The sequence below is a fragment of the Vanessa tameamea genome, chromosome 12 (assembly GCF_037043105.1).
Source record: "Vanessa tameamea isolate UH-Manoa-2023 chromosome 12, ilVanTame1 primary haplotype, whole genome shotgun sequence".
In the NCBI taxonomy this organism is placed as follows: domain Eukaryota; kingdom Metazoa; phylum Arthropoda; class Insecta; order Lepidoptera; family Nymphalidae; genus Vanessa; species Vanessa tameamea.
In genome coordinates, this window is record NC_087320.1 from 9372568 (window position 1) to 9399798 (window position 27231).

Consider the following 27231-nt stretch of genomic DNA (forward strand, 5'->3'; position numbering starts at 1 on the left):
AATTATAAAAATGTTTTACTAACCGGCTCAACACCGAGGTAGTGATCAGCTATCGCCTGTGCGTGTTTCAATGTAAGTCTTGTTGGAGGATGTCCAGCGCATGCGCCGGGGAGTGCTGTGTCCAGCACTCCACAAACTATCCAACCGTGCCGCCAGACCACTTCTAGATTCTCGACCCTCACTGGTCCAGCCTCTCCCAGCCATTGTAAAATTGATTGTTTTTGCTCCTCGTTGGAAAATATTACTGTAATTAAATAAATTATAACTTTATATCCGTAAGCGGTACTGAATATTACATTATCTCGTGAAGGAAAACATTATGGGGAAGTCTATCGTTGGGAGAATTTCTGACACTTATATATAAAACAAATAAGAGCAGTAGAGCATATAGAATTTAAGCATTGTGTTGTGGTATAAGCTCCAATACTCTTTGTAAACCAATTAACAGGAGGCCGTTATATCATATACATTATAAACAGCTATATTAATAAACAGTAATTTCACAGGACGTTAATTCATGTTTCATTCAAACATAGGATTATCAATTTTATATTTAATAATTTTCAGTATCGAAAAGGGTCACCATTAAAATTAATTACTTTTATAACCTGTTGTAGTATTCGGCAAATTTGCCAATATTGACAGTCAAGGTATCTTTGTCCGAAAAGCAATAAATTGAAAAGTAGAATTGATTTGGTTCTAAAATAACCTGTGAGATCTTGTCATGTGTAGGTCGTTTATGCGGGAAAGTTTCTACAGTAAAGAGTTTTTGGATTGCATTTAATGGCGAATACGCAGTAATTACGCAGGTAAGGTATTCGTTTTGTTTGTTATAAAAAAATCTATTTTAGATTATTTTTAATAAGTTTTATTGATTAGATAAATAAGATTAAAGTTAAAATTTTCAAATAAATAAACACCAAAATTGACTGCTCAGATTTTTAGGAACAGGTGCGAGTATAATTCTGAAAATGACGTATCAATTTGATAGAGTCCAGCTCCTTAGCTCTTTATCAACCTAACTAACCAATAGTGTTTTTTTTTTTATTTGTTAATATTAACAAGCTTTAATCGAATAAATTATTAGAAATCGACGTGGGCAATGTTAGCAAAAATACTAAGTATTAAATTAACTTCCAATCTCACTTGTGAAATGTTTACTACTACAATGTATCCTTTAAATGCTATATCACACGACAATTCACGATCGTGTTCTGCAATGAATTTCGATTTTGTTTCTACAGAATATCAATACTGATTTCTATGTGTGTTTTTTAAATTGTAAGTTTCTCTCAATCTATTATATTTTATTGTTACATTGAATTATATTGCAACGGATGTATCAGATTACGATTAATATGCGTCATAAATTACGTAACGGAGTATTAAGATTGAATTAGTCATGTATGAAACTGTTTACCTAGCGAGTACTTTGCTTCATGAAATAATTATATCCCTTTGAATATTCAAGACAAACATATTGTAGAAGGTAAGTTGGAATTCAAAACATAAGTAAACATTGAATTTTGTTTCTTGGTTCAGGTTTAGAATAACGTTTATAGTACGTTTCGCGTAAGAAATTTAAAATTAAAATAAACATATCTATATCAGATCTGTGAGACGTTAAGAATCTGTAAGAAAATTAGTAGTTACGTCTTAATGTATTCGAGGACGTTGCAAGTACATGTTGTGTATCGTAGTATATTTCAACGGCAGGATTATGAAAAAAAGAAACTAAAAGACCTTGCACAATTCTAGTCATTATGCACCACAATTTTATAATGTTTGAATTAGGTCATGAACAATATATATTTATATTTCGCTAATCCATTTAATGCTTATGCCTACTTTAATTTGAATTCCAAAGTTTCGGTAACAACTGCGATGACATTCAAACGTAATTTTTTCAATTCAGTGAATTCCATAGATTATTTAGATCTCGACCGATTATATCATTTTAATTCAAGGTCAAAGTGTTGTTTATTTGTCTGTACTCCAACAGCCATTGTAATCGGAAATAGTGGCCATTAAGTTATGTTTGTAGTTAGGATTTGTGGCGCTAGAGCGTCCAGTCGGAACTGGCGTTAGTTAACTAAATTTACATCCAAACCTAAATTTAGTTGTAACTTGTTTTTTTTTCAAAGCGCATTTTGAGTTTATTTTGTTTGATAGAAAAAAATGCACTAAAATAAATATGATAGTTCTATTTACAAATTTAAATATTATTTTATTATTAAGCTATACATTGCAGATCACTTAGTCTTTTAAAAATATTATTAAGTAAATTTAATAGCGTAATGTAAAGGAAAAACTTAAATAGGTAATCGAAATGTTCTGTGTTTAAAATTTCTAGACTTCCATAAGAGACATGATTTACCTTTTATATTTTACTTCGAACACGAAGCCATATAATTTTAAAAGGTTAAAAAGACGGCTGTGTCTTACATAGGTTTAACTAATTAACAACATTCATGGTCATTAAGCGCTATTTACTATTTACCGAGGTGACATGGACCAGAGAACACGCGGCTCCGTCGAAGATAAGCTAAATCTTGCACTAGTACCAGTAACTTTTCTTTGTACAAAATCTTTAGTATAGTAAATTATATAGGTACGACCATGTAGCTTTATGGACTAGAAAAACAGTGCGAGATATTCTGCGTCATTTATATCCAATACACAGAGGAGCACCGGGCGCGGTCGTCGCCAAAGATTTTGAGGGACTTTTATTTGATTTGCACAAAAAACGTATGAGAAATTAACAAGTAGGTATAACAATGCATACAATTATAAAAGTAATGAATGTTTTATGTTCTTATTGGTGAACAGGGGCCAATTTTAATAACTCCGATTATATTCCTATCACTTTTTTTTATACATAGTTAGGTGGACGAGCCACCAACCTTGGGAACTAAGATGTTATGTCCCTTGTGTCTGTAGTTACACTGGCTTACTCATCCTTCAAACCGGAACACAACAATACTGAGTACTGATGTTCGGCAGTAGAATATCTGATGAGTGGGTGGTACCTACCCAGGCGGGCTTGCACAAAGCTCTATCACCAACTTCGACCATATCGCAACTTGATTGTTGTGTTAGTAGAATAGGAAAAGGTTTGACCGGCAACAAGTCTGTTGTGATTCGATTGCAAAAAACGTGACAATTATTCAGTAGTATTGGCGCCCTGGTTCATTATATTTCAGACATTTGGAGTTATTTATGTATAACATACTTGCTATCAACCGAATGTTTAGACGCCTTAGCGTGGAAAATATTGCATGTCGCAGCGTCTATTTTAATTTTAATTTTTAGGGTTTAATTCTCGTTCAATTCCTATTTTTATGAACGTGTGTCGTGACCTATGAATTCCGGATTCTCGGTCCGCACTTGAAAGCATCGTGGTGAAGCAAGTTTATCTATATTTTTAATCTTTGCTCAGTGCAAAGTACGACATTTAGAGTATTTACATTTACTTACATGCTCTGAAAGCAGAGTCGATATACTTTAGTAACTTGAACAAGAAGCTTTGCTGTCCCCAGAAAAGCGTGAGCAAGGTAGCCGGTGCGAGGTAGCGTAGAGTCGTCAATATGACGTCCAGCGCGGTAGACCACATGCCGCGCTGTCCTTCGAACTCGGGGTACTCGGGGATTGGAAACAACCCTGTAATAAAAAAAAAAACATTTGAACATAAAAAAATGATCTTATTACATTATTAAAATTGTCGGTTGCTAATTCTTATGCACTATTAATCCGACGATTACATAGCTAGGAAATCTTGGTCTAGGAATAGGAGGAACAGCTACCACAAACACACACTCATCAACATATTTATAATGTAGATCGCATCTACTATCGTTATTGCAGCAGCCATTTGAAGAAACAGTTGTATCAAAGAGTATTCTTAATATAATATCTTAATGCATATTTATGTTTATATACATTTTCAAACATGAGATCCTAGTCAGGTCGGATGCGAAAGTTAGTCACCAGGTAACTTTTTGGCTCTTGGACTTTAGAAGAGGGCCTTGTGGTAAATTAGTTAGGATGGATAATTTGTAACTTAAATATTTTGCTCAATTGTTTTGAAACTCGATATAATTATTTTTTCAAACAATACCAACCAATACTCCTTTCGTGTTTCCCCAAGACATTTTCCTCGTATTCTTTCGACAATTCTTCGACACTGTCTGACATTTTTATAATTTTTGTTATTCGTTAGTGTTTCCTACCCATTTTAACCCTGAGCCACTATAAACAAATATAGTTAAAACCACGGTATGAATATGCGCTAACAATTCGTGGCAGTTTTATAGTTTTGTAAATAAAGTTAGGTTATTTATTTTAATTTAGAGGTAATTTCTTATATTTAATTGCTGTTTATTTTGATTTTGTAATATTAAATTTCAAAATATAGTTTTGAAGTTACAATGAGGTATTAAATAAAATAATATAAAAATGACTGTACTGAGTTTACTTACGGAAATAATTATCAAAGACCATAAAATTGACAACAAATCCAATTGTTACTTAATTTCTTAATTTGGCGATGCTTCGTAAAAAATCTCTTCTCTTACAGCGTGTTCAGATAAACGTCCGAACGAGATCACTAAAGCAATGTCCAATTTCATTAACCGTCCCGTAAACATACTAATCTAATCTTACAGCACTGAACGCAGTGAGAGACGACAAACTGGGTGTTGTATTTTAAACTCTATCGCGTGCAGTTAACAAATACTTTCGTGTGCAATAATAAAGCACGTTTCTGATGTCATAGTTTGTACATAATATCTGAAACCTACACGTTGATAACGACGATAATTTTCAATGAATCACAATATTAATACAACACTTGTTCTTTCATCGTCGCGCTGAAGCGACAAGTTTTTGAAGGTTTTATTTACAAATTGATTAATTTTATATCTGTATTGGTTGTATATCCAATATATAACATATTTTATCTATGATGAATGTCACAGATAAAGGAAAACACTTTCTCAAGTGCCAAGATTAGTAAATGGAACGCCATGTTTACTTTTAAGGCGTAATATTTATATTGCTTTTACAACATTGTATTCTACTATGAAATAACAGCGTAAGGAGTCGTTTTGCTTGTTAGCCTTCTAGTGATTTTTTGCACTGAAATTCTAAAGTGCTATTGTTTATACCGAGGGTATTGTTATAAAAAAACATGTTTAAAACAGCAGTTTTACGTAGAAATTGATTGGGTTAATAAAAATAAATAATTGAAAAATATGGGGAGCATTGCTCTACAAAAATAATGCGTAATAGTTGCTTTAAGTCGTTTCGTTTAATTAAGACGAGAATAATATGCTTCAAAAGGTTTCTCAGATACAGTTTTTTAGTTTTCATAATTCATTACAGTTCTGGGAATCTGCATTGTTACTCGTCTTAAAGATAATGTTTAAAGCCTAAGCCAGACTTGGGTAATTTGATATTGATTAATTTAATTATATCGATAGGAATAGAAGTGTTCTGGGAAAAATCGTTACCGTGATCGTCTCTACAGAGATCCCCTGGATATGCATTCCGGGTACTCTCTAGATTGGAGGTTCTTATAAGTGAGCCTACTGTCGAGGCTTCACGGTAGCATGCGCGAGCGATCTTGTGACACTCATATCGAGACAGAGATGGTACCATTGGTTTTTAGTGGGTATGAGTTCAAGATACCTTCCGATTCATGCGGGAGAAACGAGAAAATGCGTTTATCGAGCGAATAATCAAAATATAACACTATTTGTGTTATTAACGTATTAAATTTTTACATAGTATAAAACAAAGTCGCTTTCTCTGTCCGTATGTCCCTTTGTACGTTTAAATCTTTAAAACTACGCAACGGATTTTGATGCGGTTTTTTTAAATTGATAGAGTGATTCGAGAGGAAGGTTTTTGTATATAATACATAGACAATATAGTTAAGTAACACTAATAATTTTAAAAGTTTCTAATGTGATGTCGTAAATTTATAATTTTTTTGCGCTTACATTGTAAACGCTGGCTGAATCCTACTAGATAGATCAAAATAATGTACTACAGAATTGTACACCTCAAAAATGTCTATAAAAAAGTCCGCGGTGGTATATATCTATCTCTTAAAGATAACCCACAATAAACATTTTTTATCGTTTACTTTTTACGATAAATAATGGCTTATTTTCGAAGCGATTTTAAGCAATATAGCATTAATCCTTATCCAATGAAATACCTTAAATACATTGTTGATTTAATATTGATCTATATGGTCCTTTACAGCATATGATTTAAATGAATATTTTCGAAGATATTACAGTTTTAAAAATTGCGGAACGTAGCGTTTGCGGTGGTACCGGCCGGCCGGGGCGGCGGGAGCGTGCTATAGGCGCATCGGAGGCCGCGGTTCTCCCTCCCTGTAGCACTTTGAATTTAGCAGCGATCGGACGCGGTTATTATCGGAGCTCTCTAGCGATTGAAATAACAATCCATACTTCCATACTAATATTATAAATGCGAAAGTAACTTTGTCTGTCTGACTGTCTGTCTCGCTTTCACGCCAAAACTACTGGACCGATTTAAATGAAATTTGGTACACAAATAGTCTAGAGCCTGAGAAAGGACATAGGCTTTTTATTTGGAAAAAAGTGCTGTAAAGGGTTGAAAAGGGGGATGAAAGGTTGTAAGTTGTTGAAAGTATTGTCATGTTTAGAATTTTTAGAACTAGAATTTTTAAAACTTATATTTTAGGCTGTACACTTATAAAATAACATATCATGACACCCACTCGGGAGGGAATTTTGGATATTCTACCCCTAAATGGGTGAAATAGGGGTTGAACGTTCGTATGGATTTTTTAAAGTTAGAAACATGAAACTTTATTTTTGGGATACTGATTAAAAAGGAGTAGATACTTATTTAAGTGTTTCTGCATATTCTACCCCTACGGGGGTGATATAAGGGTTGAAAGTTTGTATAGAAGTCCGTCATTTTTAAGATTGAAACATGAAAACTTATTTTTGGGATACTGATAAAAAATTAGTAGATACGTATTTAAACGTTTCTAGATAATCTACCATTAAGGGCGTTAAATAAGGGTTGAAAATTTTTATGGGAGTCAGCCATTTTTTAAGTAACAAACATGAAACTTTATTTTTGGGATACTGATTAAAAATGAGTAAATACGTATTTAAGTGTTTTTTGATATTCTACCACTAAGGGGATGGAATAAGGGTTGTAAGTTTTTATGGAAGTCGTCATTTTTTAAGCTAAAAATATTAAACTTTATTTTTGGGCTACCGATTAAATATGAGTTGATTCGCATTTAAGCGTTTATGGATATTCTACCCTAAGGGCTGAAATACACACCAATGTGGTATACAAAGAGGTATTACATTAACGTAACATTTTAAGTTAATTTGTAAATATATTCATATTCTACGCGGGCAAAGCCGCGGATAACAGCTAGTACGTCTATATAATGTTAAAAATTTAATTGAAACTGAAATACCTACTTTCTATTGATATTCTTATAAGAGTTTAAGAATTTAATAAAAGATTCTTCATAAAATATTGTAAATAATGTACTAATCTTTGAACAATAAGAAGATCTAAGACATTGTATTTTTTCGGAATTTTCCCTGAATTATGAGAGTAATTTTTTATCCAAAACAAGGTCCCCTATTTAGGGCAAGTTCACATTGATAATTCAATTCTCACACTTTTTTTATCTTTGAAAGAATCTGATCTGAAAGAATCATTTGTTAAAACAACTATTTCTCATCAGAGCTATCACACGAAAATAGAGGATGAGAATCCTAACACAAGATTACGAATTAAACCTAAAGAGCTTAACACAAGTATAGTGTGTTTAATAACATTAAAAACGAGCGAACGAAATGAAATAAAGTAACAGACTTTAAAAGATTTTTCTGATTCATTCGAATAAAACACCAAATATTAGAAACGCTTCTGGAAAGGTGAAATAAATAAATACAATCTTTTACCCTTTGTAGGGTACTAGGGTTTGGCGGCTATATATTATATTTACTGCGTGTGTTTTCTTAAAACAGCATTTTTGACTCTCGGCGGCTCCGATTTTTGCTCTAAATCTTGGCCCATCTCAGCCTTAATATTATATAATTAGAAATTAATTTGATTGCCGGAAAGTAAAGGCTAAATATATTTATTTCAGCCAATGTGATATTGGTTGGTGGTCAAGGCCGTTTGGGTAGGTACCTTCAGCAGTAATACTTTGTATTGTTGTGTTCCCAATTTAAGGGTGAGTTAGCTAAGTGTTATTGCGAGTATTCCTGTAGCACAAGTCACATCACAACTTAGTTCACTAGATGTAACAAGTGGTTACAATTTCTCATGGCGCCAATGTCTATGGACCGTGATGATTTACCATCAGGTGACTGGTTAGCCCGACCGCCTAATTCATATATATATAAAAAAAAAGGAAATCGAGATATAAATTACGATTAAAGTGGGATTACTCTGGTACTTTCATTGATGTGATATATCTAATAATGACATTTATAAAATATTGTACCTGCGCCTGCGCTTCATTTGGAATTACAATATTATGGCGCATTTTAAGATTAGTGTATCTTAACGTGTCCTTTAACTTGTGCAGGCATTTTCAAGGTTAATCTGATATTTGATACGGAAGAATACGTGTAATACATAATATTCCTTATGTATGAGTACTTTAGGTTTATAGTACCATATAGTAGTAAATAATCCAGATTATACGCCGTTAAGATAGTGTCGAAGATGACAGATCACCTTCAGGTTGTACGTTATTTTAAATTATATAACAATTGACCAATATTAATACATAAATAGAAAGTTATATATAAATAATTACTGATGACGAGGAGAACATCTCTCCTTACCAATATTGGGTGTTAACAAAGACTAACCTACTAGTTACGCAGGAGATACATCTTATAGTACTAAAGCACGCAAAGATACAGGAATTCTTTTCCCTCACTTTTATTGTTCAGAATGGCAATCCGATACGAATGAAGAGACATCAATAGGCCTATACTATTTTGAGGCATTGGATTGGAAGCCTTTTATAAATTAGGTTACGTTTGAATTCAACTGAATAAGGTAACATCTTAGACCAATAATCATAAACGAATATTCTTATTAGAAATATACGCGGACTTCAGATCTATATGTATAAAAGCGAAATACAACTCACTGATTAATCACGAAATCTCAGAAACTATAACGCTTACAAACTTTAAATTTGGCAGGTAGGGTCCTTATATGGTGCAGATATCCGCCAAGAATTTTCGGATTTTACGAAACTCCACGCCTAAGGGGGTAAAAATGGGTTGAAAGTTTGTGATTTAGAAAATTTCGCGCGTGTAAAGCCGCAGATTCAGCTAGTATATATATAAATAAAATAAATGTTTTAGGTTCATGAACATGCGCTGTATCTCATTCTTATCGTTACGATAACGAGATTTACGTTTCAAGGCCGCAGGTTTTCGTTATATGAACGCATATTTTTTACCTAAAAATGTTCCGCGTATTATTTTTATAAGAACTAAAAATGTTACGAGACATCATTATGTTTATATTTATGTTCTAATTAAAAACATTACTGACTTCAACGATTTACATTCACAATGAAATTATAAATTTAAAATTAATATTTAAACGCTTACTTGCAGAACAATAAACTATTTTTGGAATTTTGTTTATAGCTTTATAGATTATAATAAATGATAAACATTCTTAACAATTATTTCGAGTCTTAGTCTGAAGTTACAGTAACAGCTATAACTGATAAGTAGTTCTGTGGTTTCACCTGCGTAATAATGTATTCTTGTAAATATATAATATGCATATCTATTTCATGTAAACCATGAGTACCTACACAGCCTGTAGTTTGATAAATGATCGGACCGAAAAAAAACAAATGATTCATTAGAGGTTTAGTGAGAGCTGCTTTCTACATGATAAGCTCTCCACTTTTTATATGAGAATGAATTGATTACTAAGCCGAAATAATGCCTAAAATGATCTGTAAATTGTTGGAAAAACAATAAGTCATTTTTTCTTTTGTCTGATCATCTCCATTTATCAATAAGTGAATATTTAAATCTGAAATGGCACCAATTAATTTTCGTATGTTTTGTTTGATTTTATAATTCACCTTTCGCTTGTTGGTGAAGTTTCCTTCATATATCGCGAGAAAATACACATTTGTATAACCTTGTCCCGCGGTGACTCGGAGCAATATCAAAAACTTGGTTGTAGGGTTTTGTACAATTTCTCTTGGTGGTCAGGGACGTTTGGGTAGGTATCTTACACTCAATATATATTCTACCATCAAACAGCAATTTTTAATACTGTCGTACGGTTTTAAGGACGACTGAGTGTACAGGCACTAGGGACATAACATTATAGCTCTAAAGTTTGGGGAGCATTGGTAATATGAGGAATAACTCACAACGTCTATGGGCAGCTCTTCATTTATTATCAGGTGACCCAAGTGGAATATCCGCGTACCACGATTTAAAAAAATATCTCTAAACAGCCTTAGATCAACACTGTCACATTGTGGCGTTTACGTTCTCTTAGTTAATTTATGCGTTATAGACGTTTAAATAGTCAGATATTTCTTATAAAAAAATTACGTCGAATTTTTCAATACTGTGTATTGAAATTAAATCATTGCTACGTTTACGGAATACAAGTTATGCATCATTACGAGAAACGTATAAAGGCGTAATGTAAGTCAGTATATTAGTAAAAATATATTGGAGATAGCGCACGTGTTATATCTTTCAACATATCTCTGAAACTATGAATATTGAAGAAATGTGTAATTATTGTATGTAATCCTAACTCATACTAAGATATATTCAAGTATTTTAAATAATTAGCTCTTATAATCTTATCAAACATATGAGTATTTCATTGAATTAATATTATTATTTATTCAAACTATAATTTGAAAGTATAAGTGTAATTTTTGGTACCACTAGTCTAAAATCTAGGTAAAACTTACATCAAAATGTCTTATCAATGCAAAAATCTGTTGGAACGCAAATTGAGTCGAAATTAAAAGTATTACCTTACCTCTGCTAGACGTTCGATTGAGAATTAACAATTTTTTTATAATTAATAATCCACATTATAGCTTAACGGTATAATCATTGTATTTGTTCTAGAAAAATATATTTCAATCCATGCAAAGACGCTCATAAGTTAAAAAAAAATCATTTTATTTTTTATTTTTAATTAAATGTTTGAATTTGGATAAATTTATTTTATCAGTAGGTCCCTATTTGATATTAATCTAAATTATTGTTTTTAGTGAATTTTATTAATTCCTTATTAATATTGTTTGAATCATGCTTAATGTTTATAAAACAATTCTATGCGTTTGTTTTAAACTCACCCATCAACCGTTTTACTTTATGTTTATATTAAGTCGTTTTTTGTTTAAATATATTAATAATATAAAATATTTTCACTTTTGATTATATTTTACATGACATTTTCCTTTATTTAAAATCCCGTTCGTATTACCGAGAATTTTATATTATTTTATTATGAAAACTGCCACAATTATTAAGAAATGTTTTCACGTATTCCCGTAATAATAATAATTATTAATTATTTGATACTATTAATGATTACTTAGACACAGTTCACACACAGGCGGGGAGACGACTGGTGATAAAATTACATGCATTATCTATTGTTTTTTATAAGAATACTATCAGTAACTACCTTGTGATATGAGCGTTTCTTAAGTCCTTTATTTCCAAGCGTTAAGACATATATTGACACTTTACTAGAATAAAAATTATCAATATTAAATTACAAAAAAAAACGTATTTGTAAATAATTGTCAACATCTATTAATAATATAATGACATTTTGTTTACATAATTTTATTAATTTCGTTATATTTGAAGTTGATTTTTTTTAATATATTTTGTTAGGCTTTAATGTAACGTATTCATATTAACTCAATCAAATTAATTTCAGTTCCGTTGTAAGTTCGTTTTGGCAGAACTGCCAATGTAAAACTAAAATAATATAAATTATGATTATTTCATAAACTATATAAATATAATATTTTTATTTGAAATGAAATACAAAGAATAGAATAAATATTAATGATATTTATACATCACAAACAGAGAACTGGTGCTAACATTTATAGGATCTTTTTACATGCAAATGCAGAGAATAAAATTAAGTACCCCTTCTACCCTCCCCTACTATTTTCCCTTCCCTATAATTGCATTATTATGTTTGATTAAGTTCACAAGAAATTCATCGATGCTTTTTACAAAACATATACCAGACACAAATTACATAGAAATTTATTTATATATATATATATATATAAATTTACATTGATATTATAACAACATTACATCAATAACAGCCTGTAAATTTCCTAGTGCTGGGCTAAGGCCTCTTCTCCCTTTAAGTAGAAGGTTTGAGCATATTCCACCACGCTGCTCCAATGCGAGTTGGATACACATGTGGCAGAATTTCGTTGAAATTAGACACAAGCAAGTTTCCTCACGATGTTTTCCTTCACCTCCGAGCAAGAGATGAATTAAACACAAATTAAGCAAATGAAAATTCAGTGGTGCTTGCCTGGGTTTGAACCCGCAATCATCGGTTAAGACGCAGGCGTTCTAACCACTTGGGCCATCTCGGCTTTCTTCATTTTGATATGATATTGATGACGAAACACTTTTTAAAATGCTTTAAAACTTTATGAATGAAGGTAAATAAAGGCGACAAGCATTCACTTAACAATCGAACTGATTAAAATTAATCTATCGATAATGCTTTGTACAAGACTGATATTTGTAGAGTTGTTGCAATGAAAGTGGAACACTTCCTGATAAAAATAACTCATTATATAAATCCATAATTATAAACAAAAAATTAGTGGTTAGCTATTTATGGGCAGAAAATAAAATATAGAGGCAATATTAAGTACTGATATAAGTTTTGGATGTGGCAATTTTAAAAACGGCAACTATTTTTAATTACCGAGTAATCATTATTTGTTATGTTATTGCTAGAAACTGAAAAACTAATTAATTCTATATATCTATGACTTCTATTAGAAATCTTTTTTTTTTTTTATACAAAGTAAAACAATGTAACTTAAACCATTTTGAAGCGATGCAAATGCAAAGTACGAAACGTTTTTCTCTAATCTTCTAAGGGGTCGTCTGTTCTCTAATTTTTGATTTCGAGTTCTCTGATCGGACTTGCCCTTTTAAATCGTTATATACAGATATAAATAATAGTACCAGTGCGCGATAAATATTCCACAGTGATACACAAGAAAATCAGTAGTGACTTTTATGGAAAACTAATTATCGCCCGCATCTTCGTTTGTATTTGGACTTTTAATTATTTTGTATTGTTTAAAAAAACCACATCCTTCAATCTTTTTGTAATTCATGATTTCTATTTACCATAAGGCAAAGTTAAAAATATCTGCAAAATCAAATATTTGCAAAATTGTTTATTTTCTCATAATGCTAATGATAGCTGTAGTAGGTTACATATATATCGATCTCCAAAACACTTATTACATAGATACGGGAAGATAAAACAATAATTACATACTTATCTACAATAACACAATCAAGCGGCTTAACATATTTTAAATTGTTGTCTCTAAAACATATTACTCATATATAATATATAATGAACGCACGCATATATAATGATTCATAACCGAAGGTCAGTGGATGAAATGCAACAAAGCTAAGACTTTTTTTTTAGATTGAGTTGACTTTTTACCTTGACTTCAGCGTTGAAGGAAAACATTGTTAGGAAACCTGTGGCAGATGAGAGTGCTACATTTATAAATCAACTCGAAGAGGAGTAGTGTCGAGCTCCCAGTGGAGAACAAGCCCAGTCTGTGGCATTTACAGGTTATAATACTCAGTAGCTTGGCTTGTATAATTATGATATTCGCCAATCAAGCAGAATTGCCTCCAAACATATTAATGTTGTACCGATTACAGTACAGAAGAAATGCAATCTTTCGTAGGACATTTACAGGAGTTCTTCTGAGAAAATTTTCGAATTTAACTTGACCAATAGGTACAATATGTAATAGGTATTTTCTTAATTGTTAAACATCTACTGAGAAAGAATCTTACAGGCAACACGAGGGTCGAAATAAGATGAGCAGGGGTCACCGCTCTATTATATAAACAGGTCAGTACGCAGCGGTGCATCAAGTTTGTGACGTCGCCGCAAGAGTGTGGAGACAGTATTTTTTATATTCTGCTTGGAAGTTCAATTAAAATTATATTAAATAATTTAAAAAATATATATAAAATCATACAAAGGAAAAGAGAATGATCACCCGTTTTGCTTAAAGTATTACTATGTTACGAAAGTCTAAATTATAAAATATATAAAGATAATAATCAATTAAAATGTTAAAAACTCAAATATTATAGGATTTATGTTTTCTTTTCTTACAACGCTACCATCTTGATAAACGTGTTTATGCAAATATTTCATGAACGGTGCAACGTACGTTAAAAATTGTAAGTTTGTAATAAATCATATTTTCAATCTGTTTTATTTGACAGTGTTTTTCTTCCTTTTTGATTAGGTCATACATTTTTAGGATAATATAAAATGAAAAATAACCTTTTCTCTGTTTTTGGTATAAACGAAATTATTTATATAATATTTATTACACCTACTTTATCTATTTTTTAAGAGTCTATATATTTTTTTTTATATGAGTTTCTACTGGTTTTAAAATAGAAGACAAAAAAGACAAACAGCGTATCATTAGCTTCAAACTTTGTGCAGTCACATAAAACGCCGTGCGTGACGAATTGATCTCCACTTGCCGTCACGTTCGATCTAGATTTATGTTCTTCACACATCAACCATAAACGTTTGAATAATATACAAACCATTATAGAACTTATTGTATTAAAATAGAGAACAAATTCGAATGACGAATTCTTTTTTTTTTGTATTCTATACTGTTATTTATTTGTCAATGTATGTGTAACTCAAACATTTATGGCTTGTGTTTTTTAATACAATCTAACTTTATAGTATGATCTATATTATTCCATTATGTATTTATTTATTACATAGTCGAGATGGTCCAGTAGAACGCGTGCATCTTAATCGATGATTGCGGGATCAAACCTATGCAAGCATCACTGAATTTTCATGTGCTTAATTCGTGTTTATAATTCATTTCGTGATCGACGGTGAAATTATGAGGAAACTATCATGTGTATTATTTCAGTGAAATTCTGCCACATGTATATCCAAAAATGGAATAACATAATATGACAGTGCATGACAATAGTTGTGTGAAAAATACTTTATGTCCAAACGTAGTGATTATATTGTCGTTTATAGCTACTGCGCCAAGGCTATTTTAAAATCGAATCGGTTATTGTATTCGATAGTTACGTAAAGTAAAAATGAGATCAGGTTATGTAAAGGCGACACTGGACTATGGCATCATCTCCAATACGCTCTGATGCAAATTGGTGGATACATATGTGGCGTACTTCATTTAGGTTTCCTCAGGATTTTTCATAAGTTTACCTTCAACATCGAGCATGAGATGTACACATGCAATATAAGCTCAAGAAAAAATCGGCGCTTGCCTAGTCTGGAAACCGTAACATACATAGAGACCGAGCGATCTCAATTTTTTTTTCTTTTAATGGTTGTTTTTCAATCTAAAAGTTTTACACAGAGCCTTATTGTTCCTGTAGGCGAAATGATAAATCTACATAAAGACAAGAATTACATTCTTAAAAGTATAAAATTAACATTTAATAAAACAGCCAGAAAACAATGAAATAAGAAACAAAGTACTTCAATTTGTAGAAATGTTACGTAATTTCTTGCATTCCGTGAAAATTTAACTGCACGGAAAACAGTAGATCTTTATTGCTACGTAAAGGCAGCGCAGACACCAGACACGATGGATTGGTCCCATATTTTGTTTGCGGGAATAATTCTAATTTTATCTTAAGTAAATTTTCTACTGCTACTCTAAGTACTCTCCCTTTAATAAGAAGGGTTGGCGCGAATTCCACCGCGTTGCTCCGATGCGGGTTGGTGGAAACACGTGTGGCAGAATTTCATTGTAACACATGTAGATTTTCTCACGATGTTTTCCTTTAATGCTAAGCATGAGATGAATTAATGACACAAATTATTTACATGGAAATTCAGTGGTGCTGACTTGGGCTTGAACTCGTAATCATCGATAAAATTGCACGCGTCCCAACCACAGGGGCCATCAGATCAATATTTTATAGAAAAAATATTTTAAATTATAAAAAGAGGCGAACGGATGTCATATTATATTCGAAATATATTGTGCCATATGCCACAAGGTTAAATGTTCAGAAAAAAGTTGTACCGATATTTGTTTTATCTTTTTAGAAGTGAACTATAAGTAAAGAGCTCAGCTATCTGAAAAGTTGAGATCAGATCCAGAAGGCAGATCACCTTGACCCTCTCTCCCCTAACAACATAGAAATAATATATTTAATGTAATACGATCTTCGAGTAGGTCTCATGTCATCGATGACATTTGATCATTTGATCCGATGACACCGTCAAATGAAAGTAATTTTGATTATTGGGAAAATAAGCATTTTGAAAGTAGATTTCGTTACACGAAATATAATCTCTTTAATAAAGTATCAAAGATTTACGTGAATGTGATATTCAATATTATTGATTATTTCCTCCTAAGCCATTTCTATTGAGACTAGCCAACTTGTCATATAGGACATAGTGTACGAAACACTAGGACATTCTCTATACCTTCACACACCACACGATTGGTAACAGTTCAGGTATAGATCACCGGCTTTACATACATCTGTCAATGATTGAAATGAATGATAAAGCGCAAGTGAAGACTTTCGATACCTGATTTTACTCAATCGCAGCCTTGATGGTGCGCGATACAGAGACACATATGACAAAAAACTTCCTTGGAAAAAGATATCTTCGTTACTTCATGGGATCAAGTATTTTAGATCAGGGTTTTGGTGCGCTTCCTCTTCTCTGTCTTTCAATTGGAAACTTTTCGGAACCTTGAGTAGCTTGGACGATTGTCGGTCGGAGAGTAGATTTACATTTCATTATTTCAGCTTTAAATTCGATTACTAGATTGCTTCGAATAATCCAGTGCGCAATAAGTTCTACCAAGTATCTATGTAGATCTAAATATGGCAGGTTTATTTTTGTGATAGTAATTAATTAAAGAAAATTGACTAATGTCTGCGCAAGCGCAAATGCAACATTCTTATCACAAAGATGTAAATGCTCTTACCTGTTTACAAGGCTTTCTACGTATTTGGGTCAACTACGTGCTGTCGTTTAAAGTATTTAAAAATTGTCTGTATTATAAAATTAATTTTACTTGAGATTCTTTTATGATATTCAAATTCTTTTTGCAAATTTAATATATTTTTTTTAATGTATAGGCATTCGGAAGGGCAAATGGGCCACCTGATGGTAAGTGGTCACCACCGCCCATAGACATTAGTGCTGTAAGATATATTAACCATTCTTTATAACACCGTTGTTCCAACTTGTGACCAACTTTGGGAGCTAAGATTTTATGTCCCTTATACCAGTAGTTACTCTGACTCTCTGACCCTTCAAACTGAACAAAAAAATACTAAGTATTGCTGCTTAGTATTTTTTTTAGTAGAATATATGGTGGGTGGGTGGTACCCAGACGGGCTTGCACAGAACCCTGCCACCAAACCAAAGATCACCAAGTAATAGAATGTCATGCAATAATTTGAAATTAATTTGAAAATCGAACGAAGAATCAAATATATTTTTTTTATCTTAAGCATAACACAAAGAACATCAATAGTAAGTAGAAAAGACGTCTATAATATAATATGTATAATATAAATTACAAGAGGCTTTCATTAAATGAGAAAGTAGATTTATATTCTCTGTTCTTTTTCGAATCGGTATCAGATTTCGGTAATCATTAAGAAAGTATTTGAATATAGAATGTGACTTTGCCTAATTATACAGACTTCTGAAAATAAATTCAGTTTTGTACATAAGTCGTTTTTACATTAATTAATTCTACGTAGCGTGAAATCACTTTGGGTAGGACGCTTCTAGATAACAATCGTATTCTGAATTAATTGAATCTCAGATTAAGTAAGTATTTCTTATTAGTATCCGGTATTCAGAACATGTTAATTCAACTTTTTATTGGTTTTTTTTTATTTGCATCTTGAAGGTTGATATTCGAGCGAGACAGTTCAGCGTCAACCTTAACTAAAGAGTGCAGGTTCAAACCTGGACAAGTACTACTGAATGTTCTTGTTATTAATTTGTATTCAAAATCAAGTCGTGTTTATTGTGAAGAAAATCATTGAATGAAACACGCTATTATAAATTATTAAAAAGCTATTGTTTCTTTGTGAATTTTCTCCTTATCCTGACTAACATGTTAGTTACTTTAGAAGATCATCATCGTCTCCAAATTCTGTACAACGATAACATCGTTAGAAGTGAAACGGGGACCGGACTGGCTGTACCAAAAAAAAATTCCCCGATTTTGAATCGGGGGAAAGAAATATAATACATAATTCTAATTTATGACATACTTATATATACATATTATACATACTTATACATAAAAAAACATATTACTTTACATAGTAAACTAATATATATTTTTATGTATTATAATTTCTCTACAGACGTGCTGTTCTTGTCGTTGTTTTATGATTTTATTTACAATTTAAATTATATTATTTTAATGTGCCTCCATTTTAATGCCAAGCAGCATCACGATCTCATCTTTTTTGTTGCAAAAGTTAAGTTTGCATTGAACTATGACGACGAACTCTTAATTGAAGAAGCTATTAAATATTTTGTTATTAATAGCATTACCCTTTTTTGTTTTTTTTTTTTATAAATTACAACCGTGAGAAGACCGTTGCGAGTCGCTTTGGTACCGTATGTTATTAAAATACGATAAAAGTAAACATTTGTAAATATCGTACGTATGAATAATTTAGCTTTTGACCAGTGAATACATTTTCAGAATGGATCATTATTTACGGAGACTATTCCATACTTACTTATGGTCCTAGGCAGTTAGTCCTAACTGTTTTTCCCCGACGTACTTTAAAGGTATTGCGCTAATTACAGTAGAAATACATATCCTTGTCCGCTTGTACGGGATCACCATATTCTACCGTCGTCCCATTATCGTGCTTTTTATACGATTTCAAAAAAGGAAGACGTTCTAAGTTCCACGCATCTTTTTTTTTATCGGTTTAATGTTCACAGATTTCTCGGAAACAGCTTACTGATTTGGTACTGTGCAAATGATATATTTTACTACCAATATAGCAAACATGATCTCAATATATAAATACATTATTTTTTAATACGGTAAAGTTATTCATGGAAGAATTTAATTAGTACAACTATGGCGTGATGCCATACGACGTCTTCGAACACGAAGCTAATGTTATCTTATTAAATCGTTAACATAACATACTAAATACATAATTAACGTTATTCAAATTAAACAATTAATTATTTTTCCGATAGAATAAACACAAATTGATTTAGCTTTAACAATTTCAGTTTTAATTGATTAATTGTTTTGCAAACGAAATGACTTAATTTCTAAGAAATGTTGTTTGTAATTTAGTTGATGCGATTATAAAATTGGTTTTGCGTGTTCGAGCTATATTATGTTATATGATTATATGACATGATTTGTTTTGTTGACGAATAATACATTTTATTATGATTTCTCGTGCAACTACGCCCCTTTTATTTTTCCGGTGTCAAAAGCCCATCGTTATAATAGTAACGTTTTATTAAATATTTTTTTTATATATATACTAGCTTCGTCCGCGACTTCGTGCGCGTTTGAATTAAACAAAAAAGTTATTGTTTTAGCATAAGTTACTCCTTATTACTTCAACTATCTGCCAGTGTAAGTCCCGTCAAAATCGATTCAGCCAGACAGACAAAAATTGAAAAAAATGTTATTTTGGTATATATACCGTGTATACAAACATATGCATTTATTAAAAAGCGGTTATTTTAATATTACAAACAGACACTCCAATTTTATTATATGTATAGAATTATGCGTACTTTATCGAAGAGCATATTGCAAAACTAACTGCTATTAAAACTCGCTTCTCCTAATATGTGCGGTAGTCTAGTATCAGTAGGCTATGATTAAGATTTTATATGTATAATATATGTTAATGATATTATTCCATTTGTTAAGATAGGTTATGGAATCGATAATAAAATGGTTTTTATAAAACTGTAATAATTGAATAATATTTTAGGATATAACATTGTCGGATAACCGGTTTTAATAATAAAATTTTGACCTTGGTACTTAAAATTATCAAAATTTGTATCTATGGAAAAAAGCCTTCGAGATTGGTAGATAGTTTTATTAATGGATTCAAACACACTAATAGGATTTATATAATAGTAGATATATAAATAAATCATATTGGACAACATCACAGACATTACTCTGATCCCAATGTAAGTAGCTAAAGCACTTGTGTTATGGAAAATCAGAAGTAGCGACGGTACCACAAACACCCATACCTAAGACAACATAGAAAACTAATGAACTTTTTCTATATCGACTCGGCCGGGAATTGAACCCGGGACCTCGGAGTGGCATACCCATGAAAACCGGTGTACACACAACTCGACCACATAGTTCGTGGGTCGTCAAAATAAAATGCAGGCACATAAATGATTTTGATGTTAAATTTTTTAAATGTAATGGTTCTTCTTGAGTTCGCGTCGCATTATTTCATTGCTGCGTGATAGAAGGACACGCTAATAATAACAGTTTTGCATTTATAATATTAATAGAGACAATTGCCCTAAATATGAAAAGAAAACAAGATTACGTCGTATTGTGTATGTTTGTTTATAATGGTTACAATGTATCCAGTTTAACTCAATTCAAGGAGAGGCCAAAAGCGGTTAAAGATATTGGGGATCTCATGTTAGAGAAACAAGTTTAACATGACTTTCTATATTGTTTTATTTCTTAGTATAATATTAATTAATTACGAAACTTACAAGTTGTACAAATCTTCTTTCTCTAGTCATATCTGTCAATTTCTTTTCTGTTTTGTTGTTTAATATTTAATCCTGAAAAATTCAGAAGTCTTCACGACGCAATGCGGCCGCGTATCGACATATCCGTTTTTATTTTTATCAAATTTTTTGTTGTATTCTCTTGGTATTGATTTCAAATAATATAGGAAGGTGGTGGTCTATAGACATTGGCGCTGTAAGAAATATTAACCGTTCCTTCCAACGCCAATGTGCTACCAACCTTTGGCACTAAGATGTTATATCCCTAGACTCTGTAGTTACACTGACTTACTTAACCTTCTGACCGGAACACAAAGATACTAAGTCCCTATTGCGGTCTGTCGATAGAATATGTGATGGGAAGATACTGCCAAATACGGCTTAGCACAAAGCGTTACTACCGAGTATCTGGTCTTTATGACCATTTAGATGTAACCGTATCCGTTAAATCTATTGGCTATTGGTGACTAAAAATTGTTTGGTTTGAATTTATTACTAAACGAAATTAATATATCGTTCTACTTTATTGGCATGTATGTGCTAAATAAAAACAAATGAGCTATACTTAAAACTACACATACATAGATATCTATTTTTATTATTAAAATAATAATTTAAAAGGAACGAAAACAAATTCAAAAATTCAAATTATAGTTAACTTTTATACGTAATAATGTACTTTCTTGGCTCGCGAGCCGGATGTATTAAATAACTTATGAGAGCGAAATTAATGTTAGTGAATAAAATTGAACGATCTTGATCTAAATATAGTATACTAATTTTAGCTGGTGGCTTCGCTCGTGTTTTTGAGGTTGGTCGTCGGTTATAAAAATAATCATCAAATTCTGTTTAGTGGTTTGGCTGTGAAAGCGTAAAAGACAGACAGAGAAAGTATAAAGACAGACAGAAAGACAGTATAAATATTAGTATATATAAAATAAAGCCCTCCTACCGCATCTGTACTTATGCGATAGGCTCAAAACTATCAAATGGATATTGTATGGTTTTAATACGGATCGATTCAAGAGGAAGGTTTAGATGTATTTATTAAGATTTTGCGTAAATTGTCTGAAAGATAATATTATAATAATTGTTGAAGTTGTCGGTAAATAAATTATGTATATTTATGTTTATATTCATATATGATTTTATATTATTCCTCAATAAACTTAAACTTAAATATCGTTAGTTATGTAGGTGTATTAATTTAAGGACAAAATTGTTTGCTAAATGTATGTGATCAGAGACCAAAGACTGAACTAAGTTCATTGACCTTAATAGCTGTTCAAATATTTAAAATACCTATTACAGCTTACGTTACCTTGATGTTTGGTTAATATTTAATGAATTACATGTTAACATTGTTTTACAATTATTTAGTATGTTGGGTACATTATGATATTACGAGAAAATATTAATTCTATACATTGCATCATTTTACAACAGTAATCTTTTTTTTTAATAGAATTTATAACATGTTATATTAATAAAACAGGTTGTAATGCTTTTGAAGATTACATTTGGAGATACTTTAGAAAACTGATTTGGAATGTAGATTCTATCAAGAAGTAGCGGTGAGAAATTTAGCAGTTATTTTGAATCATAATATATGCATAGCGAGGGTGAGGGACCTTCGGAATAAAAGTCTAGCCGTTCACGTTAGTAATGTATTTTCAATATTAAATCACAATAACTTAAAAATATTACAAGATTAGCAAGATGGAGCACGATTCAGTTGGTAACGCAGCAAGTTACCGATAAACTGTGCCACCGCTCGCCGACGTTGCCGAATGAGTCCGATCAAAAAAAAATTGAACTTCTTTACTCGTATATATTATAATTTTAATAAAAGCGGGAAAAGGCGGAATCGTATCATTCAATATATTGCGCTGAATACGTACAAAAATAATAATTAGCGATGCGTTTTAAATATAATTTGCATTAATTTAAATTAATTAAAAGTTTGTTTATATAATGATGTTTCCTGATGCTTTATATCTGGTAGGTAATCAAAATATCACGTCTACCTCATCGGTAATTTTTGTTAATCATGTTTGGTATTGGCCGATCTGATTTAAAGCAAAGGAGGTAGAGCAGAGCTTATTAAAACTGGCACATTTACACTCTGTTTGTATCTGCGAAATCTCAATCAAATTGATGGATCTGGACTGTTTTCGTGCCAAATTAAAGCCTACCGATGCTCGTAATGCAAAAGGCATTTAAATTTTAATCATTATATAGTAATTACTTTATTTATTTTGTTTGCAAGCGCAGTGAATGTGTATACGTAAAAGTGCACCTACATGTGATAGTGTGGGTGTAAATATATAGGCTTACATAATGTAGTAGAAGAAGAATATTTTTGAATTTGACATGGGAAATGATGATTGGTTTCCAACCATCCAACGGTAAATCGCCTACATGTTTGATTTGTAGAAGCACTTAACACAGAATTCTTTAAAAGGTTCCTATGACAATGAAACATGTGTTGAGGTAGAAGAGTCGTATGTACTCCGAAGAGTTTAATAGAATTTCCTAAAAGCAGTTTCTATGATATCTATGGAGTTAGGTGTTATTTTACTCTGCAGGAGTTAGAGATCTGATTTAATGTTACATTTTGTCTAAGTATTTATAGTATTCTATTTAAAAAATACCAGTTTTTGTCACAAATAAAAGTCATTAAAACATAAACGGCTCTGCGGTTACGGTTAAACCGCAATGTTATAACATTTCCTTTTCCCGTTAAATATGTTACAAATGCGGAACAATTGCGAAATGGCTTTCAATTTATAGTATTTTTTTATTCAGTATTAAGCAGTGTTCTGGCGATATCAACACCTCCTAAACATATCTAAGAGACCTTCCGGACCAATAAAAAATAATCTCACCTCACTTTTTATTGGTCCGAAACTTTCGAAGCCGACTGTCATCGAGACTCCTAATGCATCCGGGTTTTCGCATCTTGGATTTAGACAAGCCTCTGTGCAATGACCGGATGTGATGGCAGATTCAAATGCTGAGGCGGATCAATAAAAAGTATTTGGGTTTTTCTAACCAGAATTTAGTATCATACAGAAAAGTACATAGGGTAGCTAACGACTGACGCATCTCTTACGCGTGGTTGAAGCCGCAGGCGAAAACAAGTATACCATATATTGATCAAAGTCATTCTTTTTTTAAATATCTGAGTGTAAGGTTAACTCTAACTTAGCGAGTAGCAATAAAGCCACAAAACACTATTGTTCGCACTACATTAACCCGTTCACATACTTCGTCTAATTTACTCTCATTTTGAATTAACAATGCTTTCATTAAAAGACTAAAAATAAAACTTTCACTGCACGTAATAAAAAATGCTCAATTAGCTGCTTTTACGACCGATCGATGCTCGTTTTTGAATTGCGAAATATCGAATCAATAAGAAAAATCGACTCATTTTAAATTAAGAATATAAGAAATCGTACGATTTCGTAATAGCGTCTTAAAATAATCGTATATTAATATCAATATTACTTTAAGTAATTACTTTTTATTTTAATATAAACTGTTATAAATAATACTTCCTACCGTATAAAGGAACTTACGATAAAACTGTGTGATACTGAGCGCGACTCGATTTCGAAATTACAATAAATTGAACGCATTTCCTTGTAAATGTCGGTCAGTCCGTGTACGTAATCTCGTCTAGAAATTAAAACTATAATATTTTTTCATCAACAGAGCATAAAAACGTTTTGAAAGTAAAACTTAGTTTACATATAGGTACCTATATAATTATTTCTTGTTGTTTAAGTCGTTAAAGTAATTACTCGAATATTTTTCGAAATAATAATTGTCGAAGGTTGACCTGTCCCGTTAGGGAATACAATGAAAAGTTTAATTCATCAGATTGTTGCATTGTTAATAAAAAAAAATCGATTCATAATCGAGACGACGATAATTGATTGTTGACGTAATTACATACATGCGTATCACATCTCGATCTTTACTACTTTCAAGCCCAGGCCAGCAACACTGAATTTCATGTGCTTAATTTGTGTTTGTAATTCATCTCGTGCTCCGCGGTGAAGGAAAATATCGTAAGGAAACCTGCATGTGTCTAATTACAACGAAATTCTGCTACATGTGAATCCACCAACCTTGAAATGGAGCAGCGTGGTGGAATATGCTCCAAACCTTCTCCTTAAAGGAAGAGGAGGCCTTAGTCCAGCAGTGGGAAATTTACAGGCCGTTAATGTTATGTAACATAAGTTATTGGTCTTAGATTTTAACGTCAGCAAAAAATGATGTTATTTTAAATTTTAATGCTGATCAAAGGAGACATTAGTGTTAATCAATACGACCTCCTCAAACAACCCGCATGGTGCAAGCGAAGCTGTAAAAGTCTGCCAAATTTTGCTCGTAGTGATAAGAGTTCACTGACCTCGACTAAATGAGATTAACGCAAGTAAAAATTAATTTGAATTGAATATGGTATATTAACTTTAATAAGTTTTAATCTTTTTATATGTCATCCTTTACTTAACTCAAGATTATTTATCTATACTTATATAAATATAATAAGGTAAAATTTGTTTGTTTGTATGTAGGGGGAATACCCTTAGTCACTTGTAAGTAGTAGTTACCAAACGTTAGTATTTGTGGACATAACTCATTTATACATATATACTTACATACATATACATATGGTTATATGGTTTTGCACCCAAAATCTAAAAACTAAAAAGTAATGTACGATAAATTTAATGTTTATATAACACGTGTATCATTGTTAAACTGGTTTATTCCGGTTTTAACAAGTTTTATACTAGATTCACGTGTATGTAACTAATAATGTCAGTATGTAAGCAATTTTAGGAAGTCGATTTTAACCTACTTCCAATTGATACGCTATAAAACTGCTAGTATTAACAATCCCAATCTTTGGGTTGACGAATAAATTATAAAAGATCACAGACTAAAAATAACAGTTTAGAAATTAATAAAAATAATTCATTTTTAGTATGCAATTGAGTTTTTTAAAGTATCAATGTACGATAGAATTGTATGATATATTTTTTAACGATGACGTAACAATAGAAACAACGAAATTATTGATGTATATATTAAGAACATGATTGTCTACTTCTGAAATTATGTAAGTGTGTTAAATATATATATTGTTAGCGTGCTTAAATAAATAAATAAATAAATAGATTTTATTTATCCTGCATACTTAACCCCGTCCATTTCTATTGCGAACGAGGTAATTAAGTTCGTGGCAATTAAGGTCACTGGGAAATAATGGTAAAACAAAAAGTGAAGATCATAATAGCATCGTTATGAACAACGTTTTGTTACATTGTTTCAACTACACAATGCTGATTCTCTAACACTTAATCTCTAAGCTAATTCATAATAAAATATATTGCTATCTCTTTCTGATATATGAAAAAAATATATTCTACCGCCATACATCTGTATCGCTGATATATGAAAAAAATATACTCTACCGCCATACATCTGTATCGAGTATTGTTCAGATCCAGTTTAAAGGGTCACTTAATCTCTAAGCTAATTCATAATAAAATATATTGCTATCTCTTTCTGATATACCTATGTAAAAAATATATTCTACCGCCATACATCTGTATCGAGTATTGTTCAGATCCAGTTTAAAGGGTCACTTAATCTCTAAGCTAATTCATAATAAAATATATTGCTATCTCTTTCTGATATACCTATGTAAAAAATATATTCTACCGCCATACATCTGTATCGAGTATTGTTCAGATCCAGTTTAAAGGGTCACTTAATCTCTAAGCTAATTCATAATAAAATATATTGCTATCTCTTTCTGATATATGAAAAAAATATATTCTACCGCCATACATCTGTATCGAGTATTGTTCAGATCCGGTTTAAAGGGTGAGTCCAGTGTTACTACAGGCACACAGGACATAACAGCTTAATTCCCAAGGTCAGTGGCAGTGTAAGGAATGGTTAATATTTCATGCCATTGTGGTGGTGACCACTTACCATCAGGAGTTCAATTTGCTTGTCCACCTACTTTTATTATAAAAAAGT

General features: G+C 31.6%; 1 protein-coding gene across 2 annotated transcripts in view; it reads right to left on the minus strand.

Moving 5' to 3' along the window:
• Window positions 1-27231, minus strand: part of LOC113392908 (AP2/ERF domain-containing protein PFD0985w-like) — a 47596-nt gene that overhangs the window by 5356 nt on the left and 15009 nt on the right. The window contains exons 1-4 of one of the 2 annotated variants that reach the window (XM_026629532.2): window positions 11659-11699; window positions 4122-4248; window positions 3478-3660; window positions 24-244 (exon numbers count right to left, since the gene is read on the minus strand). In XM_026629532.2, coding sequence (XP_026485317.2) covers window positions 24-244; window positions 3478-3660; window positions 4122-4194 — 477 coding nt within the window. In that variant the 5' untranslated portion in view covers window positions 4195-4248; window positions 11659-11699. Of the gene's footprint in view, window positions 1-23; window positions 245-3477; window positions 3661-4121; window positions 4249-11658; window positions 11700-27231 lie in introns of those variants that run through there. The other variant, XM_026629534.2, reaches the window with a different exon arrangement.